Here is a 15593-nt window from a genome sequence, read left to right on the forward strand (position 1 = left end):
TAGACATGTCAATAATGGAAAAGAAACAAGATAAATCTTACATAGCAGATAGTTATTCAGTACAGATACATTTAAACAATTATTATCAATATATGCAAATTTATACAGATGCATCAAAAATAAATGGAAAAATAGGAATAGCTTTTGTAGTACCAGAATTCAATTTAACAATAGGAAAACGAATTACAGATGGATTGTCAGTATACACAGGAGCAATGTTGGCAATATTATTAGCTTTACAATGGGTAGAAGACATAAAACCATTAAAAACAGTGATATGTTCAGATTCAAGCTCTGCACTATTAAGTTTAAAGAACACTCAATCAGATAGTAGGATGGACATTTTATTTGAAATATTTCATACATTATTTAGGATACAAAATATGGGTTTAATAGTTATATTTGTGTGGGTTCCAGCACATATTGGGGTTGAAGGAAACGAGAGAGCAGATAAAATGGCAAAGAGGGCAATTCAAAATCCTATTAGTTTTACAGTTAAAACAAGTAAATCTGAGGGAAAGAGTATGGTTAAAGGAAAACTGATGGAAAAATGGCAAAAAAGGTGGGATGAAGAAAAAACAGGAAGATGGTTTTATAAAATTCAGAAAATAGTAGGAGAGAGAAGAAATGGAAGACGAAATAGAAAGGAGGAAAGGGTGATAACAAGATTAAGATTTGGGCATACAGGACTTAATTATACACTTTTTAAAATAAAAAAGCATGATAATGGCAAATGTGATTACTGTGGAAAATATGAAACAATAGAGCATGTTATATTAGAATGTCATAAGTATGAAAGAGAAAGAAGATACATGAGAAGAGAGTTTGAATGTATAAAGGAAAAGATTAATTTATTAGATATTTTGAGGAAGAATTTGGGGAGTAAACACATACAAATAATTATTAAATATTTAAAGAAAACTAAATTGTTTCACAGAATTTGATTATAGTAGGTGTGTTTGTGAATATGTGCATGATCTAGAGGGGTATAATATAAAGTTAAGTATAAAAATGGATGAATGGGTGTGTATATATATATATATATGTATGATTTATTTATTTAGTTTATTCATTATTGTTATTTGTAGGAGTATATATATATATTATATAAATAGAAAGTCCATCTCGAACCACACTCCATACCAGTATGTGGCGGTAATGCTACTTAAAGTTTGTTGTCAGCCGCCAATAAACTCAAGAAGAAGAAGAAGAAGAAGAAGAAGAAGACTCTACAGCGCACCACAGTGGGCAGGTCTGGTCTCCGCCTCTCTGTGCGTTGCTGACACTACACCACGCCGTGCTTCTTCCACTCAGCACTTACTGAAGCTGCAGCGATGTTTTCCTGCAGAGCGGCCTGGCAGAGGTGTGGGCCTCTGGCTCGGACAGCGGCCTACAGGCTGCCACTGGACGGTGAGTTTCACCAGAGAGCAGCTCTGGATGTCTGTCTTCTCTCCACAGTGTGTGTCTGTGATGTACTGTCTGCTTTCTGTCGTAACAGACGTGATAGGACACACTGTCCCCATGCGAATGTCAATACCTGGGTAAAAAGCAATGACTCAGGATGTTACATGACTGTCAGAATGGAATTTTGGCTTAAGTTTAATTGTCGCTCTGTAGTTTTTAGAATAATTTGACTCCGTTGTGGAATGTTGACTGAACATTTAAGTGTCTCCTCATGTGACAAGACAATATTGGTCTTTTGCACTGTTTGTAATTCTACAAACAACACATCTACAACCTTAGAAGTCGGTGTTTTAACAGCCTTTTACCAGATGTTCTTGTCGGACTAGCAGCTAGCATGGCCTGTATGGGAACCATAGTGACCTCTGCCAGCTGAGCGTCACTGACTCTTAAAAAATGACCTTCATGAACGTGTGGGTAAACGTGGAAACATGGTTACCGCTGTCAGTCACGTGGCGTGCGCGTGTGACAGTGAACAAATGTAGAGAGAGAGAATGCTGAGGCACGAGTCGGAGCACTGCAGCTCGCGCTGCTAGAGGAAGGAAGGTCAGCGTGTGACGTCAGCTCTGCTTTAAATGCTTCATTATGACTTACTACAACCAGCCAATAATACCGCCGTCAGCGTTTGCGTGTCCACGTGAGGTATTTCGCGAAGCCCCACACTCACTGGGTTCAAAACTACATTTAGGGTGACAGGTCCATCTAGACATATCCAATCAAAAGACGAGAAAGTATCACACTTTCTGTCATTTTCCAAACACTACAACATCGAACTAGACAGAAAATGACAGCACTTAAAAGCATGGCAGCTAGAGAAGTTTTATTTTGGAAATATTAACTGGTGAAAATCTCAAAGTGACCCCATGGTTGTAATTTCTTCAGCTCCTTTCTCTAATGTCCTCTCACTTAAACAGAGGAGGGTGTAACATTCAAATCCAATGACTTTCTGACCTGCGTCCCCTACAGTGTTTAGAAGTGTTCTCTCCATGTCCTCCTACTTTTGTAGACCTGAGCCGATTAGAGTGTATAAATAACAGGTTTGAGAGGTCATTTGCCAGCATGTAGGATTAGCTCTGGATGAGTGAACAGGTTAATATCGTAACACTGGACAGGACCAGGTTCCTCAGACCTTGGCTTCTACTGCAGCAACTGGTTAATGATTTGACAGCGTGAGCCCCATGGAACATGGAGACAGTGGAGTGAGCTCTTTATCTTGGTCTCGTTTGTGTACGTTTTGCACAATATATACATACTGTGATGTGAGAAAGGTTAACACGAACCTGAACTCCTTCATGCTTATCGTCCACCGATCCTCGTGGTTAGGTCAGTTTTCTTTTGTACATTGGACATGTTTTGTTTTTTTTCTACCCAATTTTTTTCATATTTAACTCTTCATATGTGTGTTTGTTTTTATTTTGGATAATGAAGTAGGGAAAAAAAGAGAAAGGAAACACTGATATGTATACCGTATGGCCAGGAGTGGACGATATGGACTTAGACTTTTATCATGATGTTTTATGGTACTGTTGTGAAAATAATGAAAATTATGACAAAATAACAATTTATTACTTATTTTTATGTAATTGTATAACTGTGACTGTATTGAATAGAATAGAATAGAATAGAATAGAATAGAATAGAATAGAAGTACTTTATTCATCCCAGCAGGGAAATTACTTAATTGTACAGCAACCAAAGCCCAGTGAACACAGATAATAATGTAAAAAAACATAACCAGTTGTAATGTGCTTCTTTAGGCTACCAGTCACATAAAGTAGCATGTATTATATCACTAAACTGCACACAGTATTTGCATTTAATCATATTTTAAAAAGTATTAATTCTCTCTTTGGACAAATAGTGGGGAAAATAGTAACAGGACAATCCCGACAATACAGGCAGTTTTGGGGGATTTTAAACAACATTAATTGAACGTGATCATGACCACAATAAATCAAAAGTCTTATGAAAAAAAAATCACAATACCTTGATACAATCAATGCCCACCCCTAATTTGAACCTTTTTAAATAAATGGAGGAAGAAAAAAAAAGAAACGCGACCTGACAGAACCTGAGACGTGCATCTGTTTCTCTGCTGTATGCCAGGTTTTCAGTTTTTCTCTTTGGAAATAACGTAGGTACAGTTAGGGATGGAAATGTAAAGAAAATCAAAAAGAGAATAAATGCGATGTTAAAACACACGTTAGTTACTTAAACGGTTCCTCTCATCTTCTCTGAAGGAGAAAAGATTGTAAATATCTGCTTGCTCTCCAGGACACAAAACCAAGAGTCCAAATGAAAAATAATATCTATATATAAAAATAAATTCTATTTTAAAAATAATTAAATATTCTGATTGCTTAATTGGTTGTTCAGCATTTCCTCATTCACAGCTGCCTCCTCTTTGGTAGAGTTCTGCCAATAAATGCTGATTTCTAGGTTAGTTTTGGGAACCTGAGACAACTCAGTAATTCCATCAGGGAATGAAATGGTGAAGGTGAAGCTTCTGGACAGCCATGTCTTGCTATTTCTTCACAAGACAATGGGAAATGATCCTTTCACTTGGTGTATCAGAGTTAGTTGAGCCCTTTAAATCCGTTTCACATTAACAGCTTAGCGCTCGTCTACACATTATTCTTGCCCTGCTGGAGCTCTGCAGAGCCACCAGTCAGCAAGAGCCTGACTCATGGCTGGGGGGAGGGGGGTGGGGGATGGAGACGCAGCATTTTGGGATCAAAGTGAATCAAACTCAGTGAATTATCTAACATGCCCATGATTTCCTGTGCAGGTGTGCAGCGGCGGCCCATGTCGTCAGTCCCTGGAGGCTCTGGGCAGAACATCCTGTACACGGTGCTGTGTGGTGGAGTTCTGGTCGGCACTCTGTCATATGTAAGTTATCTGCTTTCCATCAGAGGTTTGTCAGACAGTTGAGTTAACATGAACAGAGATGTGATCTCTAACTGTATCTCACAGATGTTCTGTTTTTTTGGGGGGGGTTTTCTAACAGGGATATAAGACTGTGACCTCAGATCGCGATCGGTATAATGACCGCATAAGTCAACTCAGAGCCAGACCCAAGGCTGAATGGACCCCTAAACCCTGGCCACCTAAAGGCAAGTCTCCCCCATCTTTAGCTCCTCATGAGGAATTTACTTGCTTTTGGATCCATTTAAAACAATAGTAGTAACATTTTAACCGGATTACTTTTGTACCACATAATTTAAAATGTGTATAGAAATGTGTGTTATGTGTTTCATTCAGTGAGAGAATCAGAATCAGTGTGATCAGGCAATATGCACTTAGAAACAGAGTTCTCTCCGTGCAGCCAGGAGACAAGGCTGCAGTGTAACTGGGATCTTAATGTTTAAAGGGGCAGTATCATGTAAAATCAACCTTTTATGAAGTTTACATAATGATATAATGTTATTACCTCATGAAGTGTGGATTTGGTCCTTCCATGCATGTTTGAGAAATTCTTTAATCTCCATGGAAACCATTAACTGTCCATAACCTTTGAGATGCAGTTCCTGTGTAGAGCTGCAGTCTCCAAGCTTCTGTCTCACAGAGACCGCAACTTCCCCATTCAGTTCCTTCAGACTAGCCAGCAGCAGTTAGCAAACACCCAGTGGAACTGGTTTTTGCCAGTTTCACCAGAAAACAGTTGAATCAGCTGTTTTCCTATTCAGCTCTAAACTCAGGTTGACCTGAGTTTATTATACAAGCGAATTCTCTGGTTGCACTGGTTTTTACCAGTGCAACGCTGGTAAAAACGTTAAAGGGTTAATAGAGGAGCCATTTTGAATTTCAGAAAGTGCAGAGTGTCAACATCACACCAACGTTTAGGCACAGCTGACTGGGAACGACCACCATCTGTTCCACACAGAGTTACCTTACTAGTTGTGTTTCCTTCAGTGGTTTTTATGGGGATTGTGAAGCATCACGTTAGAAAAGTTTGATGGAAATTGCAAATTTTGAAATGACTTTGTCAGTTTTGCAAAAACGTTTTAACCCTTGCTTGAGGTGGTTTTTGTCTTTCTTGAAAAGGAGTTAATGCGGTAAATGGAAGATGGAAACACATTTGCTGAATAGGTTCTGATGTAGTGAACGCTCCCATCCACCGTTCCTTACCACTGATCCACATGCAGACCTGTGAAGGTATTTGTTAGGGAATCCAGACTGCAGCATTATGGATGCACGTCTTTCTGCTTTTCACCATGTGCTTCATTTAGTTCTTAGAAACGGAGTTTACTCCATGCAGCCAGGAGACAAGGCTGCAGCGTAACTGGGATCTTAATGACAAACCTCCTCCACAGCCTACAGCAGCCCTGGTTGGGACTGTTTACATATTCAGCTGACTGACTCTCAGCAGCCCATGTCTGCTGCTGTAGATGGACCAGATTAGGCTGTTGGATCCAAGTGGAAATTCTGGCTGATAGCATCAGTTGTTGTACTGGACAGGAATTAAAGCATGACAGGAGATAAATCCATGATGTATAGAGCAGGTCTGAGTTGTGTTAATGTGTCGGCGTATAGTGATGCATACGAAACTCTAACTTTCTGTTTGTTTTGTTTGTTTGCAGGCAAAGATACAGATGAAGGTGAGTAGTGTGCCTGCCTGAGAACTCAGACACGGCTTGAATGAAATGTGAGCTTGGGTGTAAACATGCTGCAAACACCTGGTTTAACCAACCTGCTGTCAGCACAAATAATCCCACTGATCCACCTGGTTCCTCCACAGAAGAGGAAGTCCACACTGAAAGCAGAGCATGAGTCTCCTTTATAACACAGTTATGTTTCTATGTGATGAAATAAGTAGGAAACATTATGTCTTAGTAGTTTTACTGTAATTTGTGTTGTTTGAGTTCAGAATATCTGCTTGAACAGGCTTGATGCCTAAATTCCTGCAGAGTCCTGCAGCTGCTCCCCCAGTCAGCCCTGCTCAACCTGCTCTCTCTCTCAGTGAGAGCAAAGATGACTCTGATGGTAATGAAACGATCTGGACGAGCCTCAACAGGCCTCTACTGCAGAACACCATGCTCAGCTTTCTTGTTACCTGAAGACAGATGGTGTTACAGATACAAATGTTTAGCCTGCTCTGAGGTCAGACTGGGTTCATATTACTATGCTGGACACATACTTTTAAAACTGTTACTACTGTATCAGTTGTGCCTCACCATTCCTCTCAAATGTATATTCACTTCAGCGCCTCATAAGTGATCAGCATCATCATGATTAGCTACTGAATTGATCAGGTCAACCTGGATCAACAGTTCTTTTTCTTTCTTTCTTTTTTGACTGAAGAAACAAAAATGTTTGGTCCTGATTTGAAAATACTTAGAATTTAGAGGTTGTACACATGTTTTTATTGTGACTGTGTGTTTAGTAATAAACCAAATCTCTAACCCAAAAAGGTCACTTTTGTTTCGATAAGTGTAGAAAACAGGAAAGGAACCTGATTGTACAGAAATCAGAAGCTAGCATGATGTCAGTGTGTGTTCCTCATAAACTAAACCAAAAGCTGACCTTCTAACAAACACAGTCTTAATCCAAGCTTCAGTGATGCAATAATAAATTCCTCCCCTCCGTTTCACTCACTTCCCTCTGTTTTCTCTATGCAAGACGGCCAGGTTCTTACTTCCCTGTGTGACATCATCAATGCTAGCAGGCCTTGTTCATGTTCCACCTGCATTCCCACGGCTAGAGTGGATAAACTTAGACAGAGATGATAAGTGAATGTAGCTCTTTAAAAACCAGAATTTCCTCCTCCAAACTCTCTAACACTTTGTGTCTCTACTCTTTCAGCATAATGCTTAAAGCTAAGGTCCTCTGTGACCGCTTGGATATCCGTCCTAGAACTGGATGTGAAACCCCTTCTCCTCTTCCTTCTCCTCCTCCTCCTCCTTTCCTCCTCTCCCATAGAGAACTTCGGAACAGTCTCTTATGGATCTGACTGAGGGACTTTGAGAGATTTTTCTGGACTGTGCTATTGTTAACCGCTGTGGTTGTGGGACTCTAGGCCATTGTTGTACCAAATGCTGTTGAAGGCCATTCAGACAAACACACTTTTCATACACTGCTGTAGGGTTCAGTGTTCCTGTTCCCCAGAGCTCTGCCCATTTCATTTATGACTTCTATTAAAATGACTACATAGAACAATGAGCCAACAGACTGAAATGTTCAAGACTTTCCTTTGATAGTCAACAGACCCACAGCTGTTCTCACACACTGTTCTCACTGAAGGAGTAAGCCTACTGTGCCCAACAGTTTTGTGTACTTTGTGATTTAATGTGAAGCAATGGGAGGATTCCTCAGTCACAGATTAAAGACGCACAACCTACCTGGCCTGTCTCAGTGTCTGTATGCCTCACTGTCAGACGTGCTTTCACAGTTCCAGATAACCCTAACTTGTTAATTTGATGGTAAGAACCAACTTTCCACTTGACCCTTTCTACCCTGCACTTAACCCCACTCCCTGCCTGCTCCTCCTTCTTTACCCCCCCCCCTTCCCCCCACTTGGGTCGTCCTCTTTCCTGCCTTTGAGTTTGCATGCAGTTTGTTCTGTGCATGTCTTTATCTACTTGCCTTTATAATATTTTGGAGATGAGGCAGGTCTTTAAATGCCATCAATAAATAATATTTCAAGAGCAGGGGAAGGTAATCCCTACAACTCTGTAACGTTATTGACACTGATCACGTCATTATGGCACCTGTTGGTGAGTGGGATTGCCCTCAAAGCTGTTAGACTCCTCTGGGGTGTTCCCAGTACTCAGCCAAGGAAGGAATACTAGTGAACTGGTGACAGGATCATAGGAGCAGACCTATGACTGTGGCTTCATCATCAGAGTAAATCATCCTATTGCAAAGCAGAGATGGTTCTGGACAAGTTTAAAGTGTTGACTTGCCCTCTATATGCTGGCAGATTCTAATCCAGTTGAGAAACCATGGATAAACAAGTCCAAACTATGGAGTCCTCATCTTGCAACTTGCAGGATCTAAAATAGCCTTTAAAAATTGATTTCTCCATTGTCAAGTCTCTCTCTATCCGGTTAATGTCTGGTTTGGTTCTACCCCGGTTTGAAGCACCATCACTATGGTCTGTTCCCTACTATTGTGGGCGTCGGTGTGGATGGGTATACTGTGGTCGACTCTTCCATGATGTGGTTTGCGCCATAAGTGGACGTGTGTACTCCTGCACCGCTCAAGATTAAACTCATAATTACGCTCCTCCAGACTGAGCAGCTCTTTGGCATCAGTCTGCATGTCTGCCACTCCACTACGGAGCTTCAATGTTGTTTGATTGATAGATCATGGTTCAGTCAGGGAATGCTGTCAATCAAATTGCTTGCTCATAGTACTTGGCTTTGAGAAGCTTGGACTATATGAAAAATGGGGTAAGAGTCGTGCAGGATCTGGTGATAGAAGTGAATCTGCCTGGGACAGACTGGGGCAGAGCAGGTTAAAGTCAATCCAGTGGCAAAGTGTCTATAATGGTACCAGAAGTTACAGAAGGGGAGCGAATGCCTCAACATGTCTGGGCTAATTAGGTTGCAAAAGAGGGACCAGCAGGCCATTGGGCAGATTGTCATGATGCTATTCCTGAACATTGTAGATCCCTCAAACTGGGTTTCACCCTTTAGACACCCTTAGGGTATCAAGGTTTCCACCCTGTGAAACCATCCCCTTTCGCTTCCACAAGAAGCCAGAGCTGCAGAGGCAAGAACTCTTCAGATTGTTGGTCTGCTGTCGGGCCATTTAGGAGCACAACCAGTACAGCCCAGTGTAGCCTCTACACCTATCAGTGAACCTTGATTGCTCACAATTTTGTTGCCAGTTCACTAGTTTCTGTAACTTCAAAAACATCTAGTTCACAGATGTAAAGAGTCTGTCTACTCATGTTTTGGGCCTGGTGAAAGTTGCTGAGATTCTTCAACTTGCTCCTATTTCCTACACCAGGAGACTCAATCCCCTGACCTCAGAATTTGCTGCCCTGCAAAGATTGGGATGCATCCCTGCTCCAACACACCTGAATCAAATTAATGGCTCTTTACCAGGCTTTTGCCAAAGTTGATGGCACACTGAAGAGGAAATTCAATCATCTGATACAGGTGTGTTAGAGCAGGATTCCATCTATAACCTGCAGGACCGTAAATCTTAAGGACTAATGTTGTCCTGCACAGTCATATCAAAGATTTGCTTGTTGCATTATAAATCCCATTCACTTCTGGGTCCCATTGCAATGATCTTTTTTTTTGTGCTTCACCTGTCAGAAATCAAAATGGCCGATCTGTGTAAATTTTAAGAATGTGTTAAAAAGGAAAAATGACTTAATACTGACAATATGGGCAAATTAGAATGAAGGATGTGTTGGGATACATTAATAAAAACAAGCCTATTTTGGTTGCTAGTAATTTGGTTGGACAGTCAAACATGGGTGAAAGATGTAATATTTTTAACCTTCATCAATTGTTTTTGCTTATTGCAGGAAAGGCTTTAATTTTATTAACTTAAGTGTAGATTGAAGCAGTGGTTGTGTCACCTCTGCAGGCTGTTAAACACCAAGAGCAAGTGGAAAACATGCTAGATTTCATGACTACTGACATGAATTGAATCATCATTAATCAGTGATAATACACCAATGTGGATGTGTTTAATCCATTCAGTATCAAGATCTGTATTAGGCATGGACAACATTGCGACTCTAGAGGGCGCTGTTAAAAATCTGGACCAAAATATCAACTATAAGTAATTATATCTGAACAATGACAAGTCATTTGCTCTCCTGCCCCCAACTTTAAGAGTTTGAACCTGAAATCAAACGATATAAGCATATTGTAGCAAAAAAAAATTCAGCAACAAAGCAGTTGATGAAATGCATAATGCTTAATTGTGTTGCTCTACAAAGAGCAAAATCATAACAATGTGTAATGTTCTTTACAGTAATCCATTATATACATTAAGCAGTAATATACAGGGCTCTAAAGATCCAGATATAATAAATCTCTTAGACTGAATCTGGAATGATCAACAGCAAATTCAGTTTGGCCCAAATTGATACAAAGCAATCACTTCAACCTAATCTTACAGAAAGATTCAGATCCAATTCTACATATTCTGATCTAATTCATTAATCTGAAAGATTCTCTGTGTATGTAACATTAGGAGAGTTCCTCTAGTAAGCCGGTGTGTGTATTTCTGTACATTGCAGACGGAGAGGCTGACGCTGGGGAAGAGGAAGCTGCTGCTACTGCTGCTGATGAGGCAGAAACCATAGTGGAGGAAGCAGCTGAGGTGGTTGCAGAGGCCGCCGAGGCAGTTTCAGAGGCCGCCGAGGCAGTCGCCCAGGTGGCACAGGAAGTGGAGGCAGCTGCAGAGGAAGTAGCCAAAGTGGCTGAGGCAGTGGAAGAGGCTGCTCAGGCTGTGGCCGAACCTGCCGCTGTCAGCGCAGAGGAGACGCAAAGCGATGGTACGAGCTCTTAATCTGAGGAAACCTGATGCCACACACATTAACTGCAGGGAGACATACACACCACCACACACACCTGATTATTTCTGGATTACTGCAAAGACTACATCAGTAGTCGTCTAACATCACAGGGAGCAATAAGACCTGTCCCAGTCTGTAGAACCTCTAAAGGCTAGCTGCTTCTCCCCAGGTGTCTGGCCTCACCTCTTACTGCACATTCTCTCTTGTTGTCCTGAAAGTGTATATTTGCTTTTTTATTTATTGGAGCGGGTTTGAACGGGCAGAGGCTGCTGAAAGTAACTTGAAATCTGCAGGGTGTTTCGTGTAGATGGTTGTGTGTCTGATTTTTGTTCAGGTTCTTACTTGGCCCGTCAGAAACTACAAACTGAAGTATATCTTCACCTCCCCATGTGGCTGTGAGCTCTCAATCAATGCTCATTTGCAGTTATGGGTGAAATAAATGTGATCACTCAACAAGTATAAACCTTATTCATTCAAGTTAACCCTCATCCGGTATATGAGCCCAAAGTTCAAACAGTATAAACCAACAACAAAATGCTAAGCCAGAGTAGATGCTGTAATAATAATGGTACCATTTTGTTCTAAAACCTTTAATGCTATTTTCTGATTTGACCAAACTCTGTTTTTCTTTGCTTTAAGCATCTGTAATGTTGCCCTGCTGTTCTAAGTATCACACAGAGTTCATGTATGTATGTTTATCTCCTACTGTGATACATGTGTGGGTGTCTAAATGCAAAGCTATGTTCCAACTCTGTAATAACTGTCATGTCAGATTGTCTAGAGAAATAAGTGTCAGAAATGCTGTGAATCATTAATTTTAATAGTTTACAAACTAATTCAAATTATATGTGATCATATTTTTATTTTGCTTATAACTGGACAATGAGCACTGTGAACAGATATTTCATGAGGTCCTACAATAAAGCTTTTTGTTAAACTAAAATATTTACTGCCGTCTTTGATTTGTCTGATATGTTTCTAATCTACATTTATGCTGGCACTGTCCAGTATTTACACTTGAGACCACATGTTTGCATACATTGCATGATGTTTGTCTTTGAGCCTGAACCCATTTGATTGAGCCCATATCTAATTTTTGCTAAACGAATCCCCTTTTTCACAGTTAACACTAAAACTGCATGTATGTGCTGTCCACTTCATAATCATGAGTCATTGGAAGACTTTAGCAGATGTTCTGTAAATTGCATTATCACCTCAACTTGTGTGCTAATTGTGAAGAAAATACAACTTGAGTAGTTGTGATGTTTAGATGGTTGGATTTTGTGTTGCAGTGCCACTAGCAGCTGCCTCTGCATTAGAGTTACTGAAGAAAGCCGAAGGAAAAGATGACTTTGCATCCAACGATCAAGAACCCCTACCACCAGAAGTGGAAACACCTGCTGAAAAAGTGACCCCTACTGTTACAGAGGTCTCGACATCAGATGGAGATACTTCAGTCAAAGCTATAGCAGTTAGTGAGATTGTTGCACCAGAGGAAGATGGAAAAGTTTCTGGAACTGTAGAAGTATCACCAGCCACAGAGTCTCCTATACCACTAGAGGTAGTGTCAATAGAAGAATCAGCAGAAGTTTCGCCAGTTGCTGAGGTGCTCCCTACACCAGCAGAGGTTGCACCAGTTGTTGAGGAGGTCCCTGTACCCATAGAGGTTTCAGCAGTTGCCGTGGAGGCCCCTCCAACCATTGAGGTTGCAGCAGTTGTCGAGGAGACTTTGACACCAGCAGAAGTTGCACCAGTTGTTGAGGAGGTCCCTGTACCCATAGAGTTTTCAGCAGTTGTTGAGGAGGCTCCTGTAGCTATAGAAGTTGCATCAATTGTCGATGAGGCTCCTGCACTTGTAGAGGTTGCGCCAGTTGTTGAAGAGACTTTAACACCAGCAGAGGTTGCTGCAATTGTTGAGGATACTCTTGTACCCGTAGAAGTTGCACCAGTTGTCGAGGAGGCCCCTGCACCCATAGAGGTTGAGGTAGTTGCCATGGAGGCCCATGCACCCATAGAGACTGCAGCAGTTGTCGAGAAGACTTTGATACCAGCAGAGGTTGCGCCAATTGTTGAGGAGACTTCAAAACTACCAGAGGTTGAGGCAGTTGTTGAGGAGGCCCCTGTAGCCATAGAAGTTGCACCAGTTGTCGATGAGGGCCCTGCACTCGTAGAGGTTGTGTCAGTTGTTGAGGAGACTTTGACACCAGCAGAGGTTGCACCGGTTGTCGAGGAGGCCCCTGCACCCACAGAGGTTGCTCCAGTCATGCAGGAAACTCCAGCACGAGTAGATTCTAGCAAAGAATACATTGTTGTTGTCCTGGAAGGAACACCCAAAGAAGAGAAAAGACTCAAGGTCCTAGGAGTTGGCCCTATGACCGGTAGAATCATCCCTGCTCCAGAAGATGACAGTACCCCTGCCTCTGAGGTAACAGTTTGTTTTTAAAATTTTAAGAAACATGCAACTATTTTAACTAGTAAATGGCAATGCATTACTCCTTTGGCAAGAGATTAAAATTGACTAATTTTTTCTAACCTTCTCTAACCAGTGGTCAGTGGCAGGTCAGATACTGGAAAGTCTGATTTCATTCTCCTTCTCATCAAATATGTCAGCCAAGAACTCTGGTTTCATTGGTGTTTAAGAAAAACAGTTTTCTCTGGTGCACTTATAAGATAAACAGATGAAGAGCATCTTAAGTTTAGGGAGATTAACTTTTAGAAATAAATGTTATATATAAAAGTTACTGTACCTACCAATGAACCTGCTAGTCAACCAAAATGATAAAATTACCTGAAATGAATTTCGGCTTCTAAAACCCTGCTCCGTGCATCTCCACAAGAAAATGTTTAATGATTTACTTTTAAGTGGTACTTAAACTATAAAAAGGATTACTACATTGTTTGTCCTTACAACATGTAGTGTAGTCTGGAAAAGAATTAACATAGCTCTTTAAACTTTGCTATTCAGGGTAGGCGACGTCTTCTTAGGATTCAAATGCAGTAGTATCCAACAAAGGTATTTAGCCTGTAATTATTTGGATTATTTTAGATTAGGTTATGAACACTATGTGCTTCCAAGTAAAATGTAGATTCCTCCTGTATGTGTGTACTTCCCACTCTAGGGATGTAGACATAAAGGAATGTTTTGGAGTTTTCATCATCTGTACAACACTAACATGTTGCTTTTATTTGTTGCAGTAAAGCACTCCTAAATGATGATTTTCAGTCCTCCACTAGAAGACGGAGGATGTGCCTTTCTCCTGCACTTCATCCTTCAGCTCTGAAATACAAAGGGAGTAACTGGTTACGCATTACTGACATGGTACAGTGTTTAGATCACCAGCTGCTTTATTGAGCCCACATAGCCCATTACTGTGAAACGTCACATGTGTAACAGTTGCATTGTAGCCAGATTGTTTTGGGAATATGGTTTTTGTTGTGTTGTTAGGAACACTTATTGTCTCCTCTGTGAACTACAATCTGTTTACAGCTTTTGACTAAACTGAGCCTTTCAAACATCCCAAAGCTTTTATTGTTACACGTTAAAGCTTTAACGACCACTCCAGTGGAATATGTTGACATTGAGCATCTCCAAACATTGCCCCGCCGCCACAGTATTAGCTCTCACAGCGAGGAGCGTTCAGATCCACCAGCATCACGTTATAGAAACCAGCCTCAGGCTTTTTTCTCTGGTGCTTCTGGTTCCATGTGGAATCACTCTGACTGTACTTTATGTTTATGAACAAACACATGAACCCATGAGTATGACCTTCTACCTCACTGTTTTCCCTCATGTTCATCATTTTAAAACAAACCCTTACAGCTCTGTGCAATCCAATCAGTGTTAGGTTTCTTGCTCTGCAACATAGCACTTAAACCATTACCTTCACAATGGTCCCATTAAATTGTAATGGGGTCATTTTTAAAAACACTCCAAGGAAGTTATATGAAAAAAGAATAATCAGCACCAGGTACCTGATGTTATAGACATAGATTAAGATTGAAAAAGGAAACCAGTAAGGGAACTGTAACTATAGTCAGTATCATCTCTAATTTAAACATATTGGAATCATCATTGAATCACTGAGTTAAATGGGGAAATAAAGCAGCATCCTGTTCTTTCACTCTTTGTGTTTCTATCCTGTCTTGTTTTTCTATTTTTCTAGAGTTAACCCTGTATTTAAGTGGACCTTAAAGGCTTCCAGCATGTACAAACATGTGACAAACTGTATGTTAAGGGATTGTGATTTTTAATGTGTCAATGTTTCAGTATGTCTGAAAGAAGGCCTCCAGTGTGAAAAGCTTTGACAACTCTGTTGTGGTTTTCCTTCCTTCAGATTTTTCTTCCTCTTTGTGAATTTCTTTATTTCATAGGGCAGCAGGGATCACTGAAGCTGAACTGATAGAATAGATGTTTTTAAATGGGATGTTACACACTGTCCTCTATGCTTTCAGTTGGCTTTCTCTATTAGACTCTAAATGGTTGCCATTAAATAGCAGATACTGTGAAAATGTACTCTTGTTTTTCAAAATAAAGAATTTGAAAACAGAATTTCATTTATTGCATTGCTTAATATGTTTTAAGTGTGAACAATTAAATGTATCTGAAACTCATATATCTCAGTATTTATCCACCACACTTCAGGGTGGT

At 40.6% G+C, this 15593-nt stretch overlaps 1 protein-coding gene across 2 annotated transcripts; it reads left to right on the top strand.

The window, feature by feature from the left end:
• Window positions 1–1136: 1136 nt before the first annotated feature.
• On the top strand, window positions 1137–15494 carry mgarp (mitochondria localized glutamic acid rich protein). 2 transcript variants are annotated; one of them, XM_014472490.2, is made up of 7 exons: window positions 1137–1410; window positions 4250–4350; window positions 4469–4574; window positions 6042–6059; window positions 10667–10924; window positions 12238–13370; window positions 14141–15494. In XM_014472490.2, the coding sequence occupies exons 1-7, from the start codon at window positions 1335–1337 to the stop codon at window positions 14141–14143; spliced, it is 1695 nt and encodes a 564-aa protein (XP_014327976.2). In that variant the 5' UTR covers window positions 1137–1334; the 3' UTR covers window positions 14144–15494. The 2 variants fall into 2 exon arrangements, with proteins under 2 accessions (XP_014327976.2, XP_014327977.1); XM_014472491.2 differs by lacking the exons at window positions 10667–10924; window positions 12238–13370; window positions 14141–15494 and adding an exon at window positions 7264–7801 and having other exon boundaries at window positions 1191–1410.
• The last annotated feature ends 99 nt before the right edge of the window (window positions 15495–15593 follow it).

The sequence above is a fragment of the Xiphophorus maculatus genome, chromosome 23, assembly GCF_002775205.1.
Source record: "Xiphophorus maculatus strain JP 163 A chromosome 23, X_maculatus-5.0-male, whole genome shotgun sequence".
NCBI lineage: Eukaryota > Metazoa > Chordata > Actinopteri > Cyprinodontiformes > Poeciliidae > Xiphophorus > Xiphophorus maculatus.